Source organism: Neltuma alba, unplaced genomic scaffold, assembly GCF_004799145.2.
Source record: "Neltuma alba isolate B1F8T4 unplaced genomic scaffold, ASM479914v2 tig00002548_pilon, whole genome shotgun sequence".
Lineage (NCBI taxonomy): Eukaryota > Viridiplantae > Streptophyta > Magnoliopsida > Fabales > Fabaceae > Neltuma > Neltuma alba.
This window is the reverse complement of record NW_021632909.1, coordinates 1-10,672: the sequence shown is the minus strand read 5'-3', so window position 1 is coordinate 10,672 and position 10,672 is coordinate 1. Positions and strand designations below refer to the sequence as shown.

Here is a 10,672-nt window from a genome sequence, read left to right as displayed (position 1 = left end):
CGATCAAACCATAGACAACGTTATATTCACTTTATACCAAAAGCTGTCCAACAGAAATATCTTATCAAAGTTATATAATATTGTAATCTGCTTCAAAACCTAGTTTTTTTAAGTGTCTGATTGTATTTCTTAGTTGTTTCTGTTTATTTATAGTTTTGTTTTGTTTATTTTGTTCTTCGAATTGATGGCTGTTTGTGCTTGTTTCTTTTAATGCAATTTCTTTTTTGTTAAAAAAAAATTATATTACAGAATTGTTGGCAAAATGAAACTTTATATTACCGATTTAAATTAAATTTATATTTATAGTTTTATAAAAGATAAGGTGGGATATCAAATCGCCCCTGAAACGAAGAAAGCAAAGAAACTATATGTGAATTCCTGACTTATGAGTGTCAGTTAAGACATCCTATCATTTTAACTAACGTTTCATCATTTTGCTTTTCTCCTGTCTTCTTAATTGCCTTGGCTTATATTGTGATTTAGTCATTACTACCAATACAAACTTGGCAAACCAATGTCTAAAATATTAGAGAGAGAGAGAGAGAGAGTGAATTTAACACGACAATTCTTCATTATTCCGCGCAAAAAAATTAAAAAAATGCAAGGGCCAAACTTTCCTCCCCGTACAGCTGACATTTGGAGCTGATTCAAAGCTGAAACCCACGTCTAAAGCCAGCTTTCAAGTCTGGGATGGGTAGATGGCTCCCTCCACCTTTCTTCCATTCGCACACCTATCTTCAGCTCTCAATTCTACCTAAAAATTACTCCTCCAGCTTCTAATTGTATCCCATTATCATCTTTATCAGATTCCTTTGCTCGCTTGATTCATCAGATTTGGTCAGCACACATAAACTTTGGTTGATTTTGTTTCGCATTGCTCCCACAATCCTAGCTATTTACTCCTCCGTTATCGCATATTTCATAGGTTCTCCAATCCAATTTGCATCATATTCACCTGGAACTCATTGCCTCTGCTTCTGATAGAAACCCCATTATTGTCCTTATTTACTCCCTCGATCGTCTGCTTCATCAAATTTTATCAACACTCTCGACCACTGTTTGATTCTGAATTCTATCAGTTCTAAGTCTCTTCTTCGGATTAAAGACGATGTCGTTTGAGGAGGAGGCATTGGAGCACACCCTCCTCGTGGTCCGCGAGGTTTCAGTGTACAAAATTCCACCCCGAACTACATCCGGTGGGTACAAGTGCGGGGAGTGGCTTCAGTCCGATAAAATCTGGTCGGGCCGCCTTAGGGTTGTTTCGTGCAAGGATCGTTGCGAGATCCGACTGGAGGATCCGAACACCGGTGAGCTCTTTGCCGCGTGCTTCGTTTACCCAGGTCAGCGCGAGAATTCGGTCGAGTCTGTGCTCGACTCGTCCAGGTACTTCGTGCTGAAGATCGAGGATGGTCTGGGGAAACACGCATTTATTGGGTTAGGGTTTGCGGAGCGAAATGAAGCTTTTGATTTCAATGTGGCATTATCGGATCACGACAAGTATGTGAAGAGGGAGCACGAGAAAGAATCTGGCGAGCCAAGTGAGGAGTCTCAGATTGATATTCACCCCGCTGTAAATCAGAGGTTGAAGGTACCATGCAAGAGCTGTTATTGGCTTTACAACACTTTTTCCAATCTCGAAATGTGTGTTCTCTGATTGCTTTATTCGTCGAACTTGAATAATTAACGCGTAGTTCGCCGCTCTGATTTTTGGGTTCAGAGGATTATCAGTGGATCTTTGGCTATTTATGTCTTCACCTGCATTGTTTACTTTGGTTCCTACTCGATCTCTTTTACGCGGCAACGTACGAGCATGAGCATATGTGAATATGTATGCATTATCTGATCATTGAGCCATGGAGAACTCATCTGCCTGTGATCCGCATTAACATACAAACATTTCAGGGCTTGTCGGAGTCTGAAGATGCGTGTCAGATGTATTTTTTCATTTTTTGTTTTATTATCCCTTAACGTGGTTTTCCTTGTGGAATATTTTACCTCCTCTTGGTCCCTACAAATTATTAGGAAGGATGATTCTGTACTTCTGCTCTACCTCAAGTGTTTTATTTCTCTGCGGTTGGGATTAAGTTTTATTTTATGCTATCTGTCTTCTCTCATTTGTTTGACGTTCACTTTCGTGTGTTTCAAATTGCAGGAAGGTGAGACCATCCGGATTAACGTGAAGCCTAAACCATCATCTAGTGGAACTGGCATGCTTTCTGCTGCAGGTTTAACAGGTGGACCTTCTGGAAGTACGAAACCTAAAGCCTCGGGCCTTGCTCCCCCGCCCACTGGGTTAGGAAAAATCAGGTCTCCTCTTCCTCCCCCACCAAATGATCGTGTAGCTGCTCGGTTGACTTCTACCAGTCGCATAACTGGTCTTAAGGAGACGAACGGAAGTGGAAGAAATTCTAATGATACTTCTTTAGACCTCTCTCAATTAAAGGTAATAGTTCTGTATGAAACAGTCATGCCGTTTAAAATTGGAAGATTACGTGCTCTATTTTTCCATTTCTAATGCCACAGCTAAGGTTAAAACAAAGCATCTATTCTTGGTTACTTCTTATTTAAAATTAAAATTTCATTTATTTCGAATATTTTAGTAGTTTTTAAATCCTTGCTTTTAATCAAGATTCCAGGTAGTCTGTTTTATGGTCATGGTGATTTGAAAAAAGCAATATTCTTGCTAATCCGTATGAATAATCAAGTGACTTGCTGAAGCATTTTGGTTCAATATCTTTTTCTATCTATATCCTTTAAGGTGGAGCCAAAAAAGTAATTCAGTGGTAGAGAAGTTGATGTTTTGAACAATGTTTGCTCATTTGTTTTCTCCATTGGAGTAATGAGTATGTAGGACTATGAACTCATGTATTTTTGCAGTCCCAGATTTAAGGCTGTGAATGATGTTTCGCTCTTCTTTTCGTCAATTATATTTATATGCCCAACTTCTCCTTTACAGCAGTATAGCACCATATTAACCTATAGGGCTGTGCTGAATGAAAACTTGTTTGCGGAAATAAGGCCTGCATTCTGTGTGACCTGATACCAAACATCTATATGATATCCATTGCTATTGCTTCCATGCACACTAGGATAGAGGACGGGTGACATGAGCAATAGCATTTTTTCTTTAGCGAAGAGGCACACCTCCTTAATAATAGTTATAACAAACTGGGTATTTTGATGCGTTGAAAAATTTTCTTATTGTGTTATTGTAAGCAGGCTGTATAGCAAATGTTTCAGCTTATTTTCTTTCTGCTTCAGAGCTTGGTTTTTCATTGGATAGTGTTTGTCAAGTATTAATTGAATATGTTCTCTCGTGATGCTGTGAACGATGCCTTGTGCTTGAGCCTGACTTACCCTCCATATTTGGATAAGCACGAGCGCCCTTTTCCGTGGTAATGCTTTTCCTTTGGCATTTTTAACTAAACGTGTTTCTGGTTTGTATTTACAGAAGAATCTTCCCACAAAAGCCGCTTCAGGTTCGACCACTGCGTCAGGATGGGCAGCCTTCTGATCATGTTAATATGAGTAATTTGACTGTGAGGCTTTTATTTTCTTGAATTTTTTTCCTTTGGATTTACGTTGACAAAAGAAACAATGGAAGTATGGAACTAATGAAGAAACGGAGGGAGACTGTTTCAAGTGTACTTAGCGGAAGTTACCAAATGATTGGACAGAAATATCCTGTATTATGTTTATGCTATTTCCTTCTTCTCTTTTTTTTTTTTTGGGTGAGAATTATGTTTATATCATACAAATACTCTTCTCATCCCAATGTGGCTCTTTTTAAGCTGTATTTCTGACGTTCTGCTCGAGGAACGGGTATTTTCATCTAGATGGCTTCTACTATGTTTTAATCATCTCACTGCATTTGCAAGTGAGGAAAATGCAAACAAATTCCTCTAAACTTTGGTGCTGCTAAATCCCTGAACTTTTAAAATTAAAAATTAAAGGTTGGCCAAAATAAAAATAAAAATAAAAGCATTTGAACATTCATGGGGGATGATCCTTGCCACGAAATTTCCTTGAGAGTGATGATCTGTTTTCCACCCTGGCCTCTTCTGAGATGGCTTATTGAAGCGTGCCGTGTGGGATGTTGGAGATGGCAAATAAAATTAGTCACAACTAAATAATCTAATATAATGGGGCATGTGCCTCTTGTTTTTTCAACCTTTGCAAGATTTAGATAGATGAAATAGTGCTGGGACGAAAAATATAGACATTTGGATTGTTTAGATGCCATGATTTTAATTTTAAACCTTCGATAGAGTACAAGGTGCCAATAATGAAATTGAGAGCTTAAAAAAAATTAGAAAATGAAAAAAAAAAATTTGTTGTCTTGTTAAGTGGAGTTATTAACTCTTCATACATATCGTTCACTAAAAGGCTAATGGCTTGACTTTTTTTTCTTGTTTGGATATGCCCCTGTTCACAACATTCTAAACCATATACTAAATCCTTATAGTTAGCACCCCTATTGTCTTTCTTTGTACCTATCCAATATCCATACCACTTTGAACAGTTTCTTAAGTATTTTCTTTTTGATAAATACTATCCCAACCCTTTCCATTCCCGCATATGGTCGTTTTAAATTTTATGTTTTCTCAGATGATCACGTATATATGTCTGAATATTCTTATTTCCACCACAATCAACTTTTTGGCAATATCCAGGATTTACTAACATGTAACAACTAGAGAAGAATGACCATAAAAATACAACAACTACCTCCGGTCCTTAATTATAAGAGCTAATTAATTAATTGAGGAGATTAAGGAAAGATATTAAGTTAGTTGTTGTAATAAATAGGTATTGTCTTTCGTAAAATATCCTTACTAATTAAGTGTATTGGCTAGAATTAGAATTACTATTGTTAGAAGGACTACATGGGAAAGATGTATACATATGAGAGACAAAGTGGATTAGGATTTTATATTTAGAACCAAAATAAAAGTCAAACAAAATCTTATATCAAAGACTGGAGGTAGTATTTTGTTTTAAAGCTAGAATAACTGAATAAATAAGGAGTCATCCTTTTTTGGACTTTTGAGAACAACTATAAGGAATTCTTTTATTTTTTCAACAAGAGACAGATTTTAGTGAAAACCTGAAAGAAATTAGTTTCTTATAGTATAGCGAATCAAAATTCAAATTTCTATTTAAAGATGTACCTACATTTAGTATTCAATAGTGTCTCAAATATGATTGACTTTAATAAAAGGATACTCATATCTAGAAACAAACGAGAGACAAATGTGGTGTCTTTCCTCCCAACTCTTGGAAATGTTGGTCACGTGGCAAAAAAACCAAAGAAATGTTGGTGACATTTTTTTTGGCAATACTCGAACTGTTTCAGGCAGGCTACCGGTCTACAATCTCCCAAGTGTGCTCAAATAATCCATACTTGTATGTATTCTATTCTAAAGATACTCATCACTTTATGCAATTGAGAGGGCACGACGCTAACCATAAGCTAAGCTTTGCCTTTCATCTGTTCACATCTTTGAGGTGTTGGTTTGTCTATCAAGCGATTCCGGATCCTTTTTATTTTGATAGTTTGGTGGGCGGTACAAGTAAAAGTAGCTGCCACGTTATAGTCGCCTGGTCACGTGACAAAGATTCCTTCTTTTTATCAGCATCTTCAGTAAATCCTCCTTTTATTCACTTGCAAGCAATTTAAACTTTACGCCTTCTATATATGTATGGCTATTTCCTACTATTTTATCCACTTCCTGAGCCTTTATTCTTCAAAAATGCTGCCTTGGAGATGAAATTTTGAAAGCACAATCGGAAAAATCAAGTTAAGGGGAAAAAAAACCTCACTAATCTTAATACAGTGTCATGGCCAAAACAGAATCTTGATGCCATGTGGTTGTCTTTTTATCTGATTTTGCGAAACTTATATTCTGCCGTTGAGAACAATGATCAAATATATAATTTTGGCAGTTCAAATTTAACCCCTTACAAAACACTCCCTATATGTAAATTTCTATAATGTAATAAGACATCCTTAACTATCATCAAATATATATATATTTATAGAATTCTCCGCATTCTGATGGCAGATTGGAGAATTAACCTTAAAAAATGTAATTTTTAAGGCACTTATATAAAGTATATTTTTTAAGGCAAGGGCTATTGGGCTAAATACGTAATAAAGTTAATAACATTCATTTTTAATTTTTTTGGGCCAGAAGTCATTTTTTAAAATTAAATCTATATCATTAAAGTATTTATAATAAATAAATTGTTCGAGTGTTTTATTTATAACGGCTACCGGGAAGAGTACTGACCGTTGGCTTTGCCGCGTCCAGTTTGAGAGAGTCGCGCGGACTCTTCGTCTAATTTTCTCAGAGCCGGAACCAAGACAAAGCCATCGGACACCGAAATTACTGGATTAACTGCCAACTTTCTCGTTTCTCTTTCAAGAGTCTCGCGGGATCATTATCTCTTTTGGCCTACTACTAATTAGCCGGTAATCCGAATTCTCAGCCTTATTAATTTTTTGCTTCATTGAAACGCAATTCCTTGTCATTGTGATTGCCATTGGATTCTGAATGGTCCTGGGTTCACATATTTTGACTCCTGCTTTTTCCGGCATCAATCAAACGACATTTGCTTCGAAAATGCTTGAAACTTTCGGCTTGAATTTTGTGACATGGGCTACATGCGCGTTTTGAAGAGCGAACAAAACTTTCTTTTTGGGCTTTGGATGTAAATGTAAAATTTGTTTGCGTGACTTTTACTCTTACGCAGGTTTCTTGCAATTAGGTTTTCTGGGTTATGAAGCGAGTGTTTCTCAGAGGGAACTTGTCTTGTATATAGAGCAAAGTAGGATGATCGTTAGTCATCAAGGAAACTGTTGAGCTTGGCGAATAATATGGATTCTGCCAGAGGTTGGTTTCAGAAGTTTCATCCAAGGGATAAAATGAGGTCGTCTTCGAAGAAGAAGGAGGGTTCTGGAGGAGGAATCGAAGTTTCAGATGCACAACTAGATATGAAGAAGCTCTTTCTAATATAACGAAACAAAAGGTTGCTGCGGCAAAGCAGTACATAGAGAATCATTATAAGGAGCAAATGAAGAGCCTTCAGGATAGAAAGGAGCGGTATGATTCATTTCATGGATGCTAATGACGGTTTGAGATTAAGATTTTGTACGAAAACTTTAACTGATGCAACTTAACTCCAAGTTTACTGGGAAAAAGTCTGGTATCTTCTGGCTTTGCAATTCTTTGTTTCCCCTCATTCCTTTTGCATCATATGATAGATTGAGCTCCACATTTCTTTCGAGGAGCATCATCGTCATGCTATAATAATTTGACAGCAACCGTTTTTATCAAGAAAGTTGCTATTTCTGTTAATTATACTTGTATACTATTATTATCATATTATTCACCAAATGGTTAATCGGTAACCACAATGCGCCTTTGTTTGCTCACAGCTTAGTGTTAATATTTCATTAATTTCAAATTTTGAAAGCATAGCTAAATATCGACTTGTTGATCCAATAACTTCAATGATCATGGCCACCTATTCTCAGGAGGGAAAAAACTTGTAAAAGAGTTCAAGGTCTGGCTGTAACCATCTCTTACTTTAAGATGGCATATTATTGCTGAAAATAGGAATATTAGAATCTTAATATTATCCATTTTTAGTTGTTCGAGCAGAGTATGTAGATCAGTTGCGAGTTCTATATAGTCAATTATGCATCCCATTCTAACCTGAAGCTGACCGTGTGAACTCATTTGTTAACTTTCTTTTACATAGAGTTACCTGTTTGCAGTGTAATGAACTCAAACTATTGAAACTTAGCTCCATTGTAAAGATGGGAGCTGTGAGAAACAATGAGTTAGAAAAGCTGTTGTAAATCTCCGTCAATTTTGGGTGCAGCTTGGGAGTGCTAGTTTTTAAGAATATCTGTTCCATGTTTGTATTTTTTTTTCAACTTAGTTCTATTCTATTATCTACTTTCTTCTAATCGCAGCACTTGATCTTTATCACATCACGTAATGCGTATTACCCAAGTCAAAGTCCAAAAGAAGTTCCAATTTGAGATGCTGGTTTATTTGAGATTTTCCAATTCAATTGGCGATGGTTATGAAGACGAATGCTTTTCATTTGACCTAACATACTATTTTTGGCTCGCAAGCTTGAGCTGCCATCTTGGGTTAAAATTGGATGATTATGTAGAACAAGAATGCTTATCATTATGTTCAACTTACATTAAGATCTGTTTATATCTGTAACTCTTGCCTTTAAGTCATTGCTATTATTTCATACATTAGGATTTGTATGACCTTTGGAAGAATAGCTATGTAAAAGGACATACTTCTCTTTCTTGTAAGTGGTAACCTGGTAGATGAATCTAGTGGGTCTGAAGATGCCTCTATGATTTTTAATGTGTATAATATTAGTTGCACAAACAAATCAGTTATGCGGTAATAGGTGGTTAACTTTTTTAAACAGTCGAACTATCTTGGAAAAGAAGTTGGCTGATGCTGATGTCTCTGAGGAAGACCAAAACAACCTTTTCAAGTTTCTGGAGAAAAAGGAAACTGAATACATGCGGCTTCAGAGGCATAAGATGGGTGTGTTGATGATTTTGAATTGTTGACCATGATTGGAAAAGGTGCATTTGGAGAGGTATGTATATGCCGGAGTATGATATGAATAATTTGCTTAAAGCACATAATCAAATTAATTTTTATTTACTACTTATGTCTTATGAAATATATAGATTCTTACATACTCTCGATTCATTAGATTCACATAAATAATTAAGCTGCTTTTGAGTAGATATTTTTATAGGAAAAATACGAGCAGGAAAAAAGAGCCCATGGTGTCAATTGTTAATAATAAGACTTCCCTAATTACATTTACCTTATTTCTGTGTCCATGCTTGCGCGCATGTTAAAAGAAGCTTTTGTTTTTTTTTCTCTTTTGTTGGTCGGAAATCAATGTAATAAATGATTGTGTTTGTGGATGTGACATCTTATTCTTCATTACTGATCACATTGTTTGATTCTTGGAGTAAAAACTTTTGTTTTATGCTGATAACCCGATTGTTCTCTGAAACATGGAGATTTGTGCAGGTCAGAGTTTGCAGGGAAAAGACAACAGGCCATGTATTTGCAATGAAAAAACTAAAGAAATCAGAGATGCTTCGCAGAGGCCAGGTTTACAATTGTTTTTCTTGCCCTGTTATGTTGTTCAGTCAAGAACAGTTTTTATGTCCAAGGCTGATGAGATTGTAATGCTTATTCCGAAGCTGGTAATATCTCCAGGTAGAACATGTCAGAGCTGAAAGGAACCTCCTTGCAGAGGTTGATAGCAATTGCATAGTCAAACTTTACTGTTCTTTCCAAGATGATGACTACCTATACCTGATAATGGAGTATCTGCCGGGTGGGGACATGATGACTTTACTTATGAGAAAGGATATCTTGACTGAGGATGAAACAAGATTTTACGTAGGCGAAACAGTTTTGGCTATTGAGTCTATACATAAACACAATTATATCCATAGGTATGAACAAAAAATTCACATAACCTTATGTTAGAATTATGAGTGTTTTTATGGTTGCCATTCACATCAATTTAAAATGATCACATGCTTTATCTGTTTGATACATGAAGTCAGATTTATCTATATGTATATTTTTCTGTTTGCAATAAAGAAGCTTTAGTAAATTTTAGACTATACACTGATCTTTTCAGTATCTTATGCTGCAGGGATATTAAGCCTGATAATTTGTTATTGGATAGATATGGACACTTAAGGCTGTCAGATTTTGGACTTTGTAAACCATTAGATTGCAGCATACTTCAAGAGGAGGACTTGGCGAAGGTAGAGTATGTGAATGGTTCTGACACAGAATGAGGAACATGGATCTTCAAATCGCACACACAAGAACAATTACAACACTGGCAAAAGAACAGGAGGACACTAGTGAGTTTCCATTGTACAAGTGCTGTCAACTCTCTGTGATGTAGCGTGTAAAATTAAATGCTTATAATACTAGCTGCGGCAGGTTTGTCAAATATTTGAGTACCCATAATGCACATATCAAACCAAAAGGAAGATCCATTTCTACCTCGATCTGTTTTAGATAAACGCATTATTTTTTACTCTGATTGTGCTCTTATCATTGTAACTGTGTAAGTGTTGCAGGCTTATTCTACTGTTGGTACGCCAGATTATATTGCTCCAGAAGTTCTATTGAAGAAGGGTTATGGTATGGAATGTGATTGGTGAGTTTCGTGTGCATCTGATTTGTTAAAATTCTTTTCGTTCAATTCTGGTTGATCTTTTCAAAATTTTGTAATTTTGGTTTGACAGTAAAGGTTATTTTTAAAGTATCTAGTTAAAAACAATAAATAGTGCTGTGTTAAGGGAAGATTTGCCCAATTGTGAGCTTAACAGCTATGGAGCAGTAAAAGGGGCAAAAAAGTGACACAGTGCCTCTCTACTTTGGTTTTCGAGAGACGATGCCTCTCCACTTATTTTAATAATGAATGTACCCTGGAATGTCCCCAATACCGATTCTTAATCCCCTGACAAGCCAGCATTAGCCACTGATCCTCCCTAGTTTGTCCTACAGTTTCCAGGTTATTACCCTTGACTTCTTGTGCTGATTTCCCTTTATTCCAACTTTAAGCGATGAAGGACTTG

At 36.3% G+C, this 10,672-nt stretch overlaps 1 protein-coding gene and 1 pseudogene across 1 annotated transcript; both read left to right on the top strand.

The window, feature by feature from the left end:
- Positions 1-707: 707 nt before the first annotated feature.
- LOC114731991 (uncharacterized protein At1g03900-like) lies at positions 708-3,796 on the top strand. Its single transcript, XM_028919265.1, has 3 exons — positions 708-1,588; positions 2,153-2,443; positions 3,452-3,796. The coding sequence occupies exons 1-3, from the start codon at positions 1,109-1,111 to the stop codon at positions 3,512-3,514; spliced, it is 834 nt and encodes a 277-aa protein (XP_028775098.1). The 5' UTR covers positions 708-1,108; the 3' UTR covers positions 3,515-3,796.
- A 2,534-nt stretch (positions 3,797-6,330) lies between these two features.
- LOC114732019 (serine/threonine-protein kinase tricorner-like) lies at positions 6,331-10,255 on the top strand (annotated as a pseudogene).
- Positions 10,256-10,672: the final 417 nt, after the last annotated feature.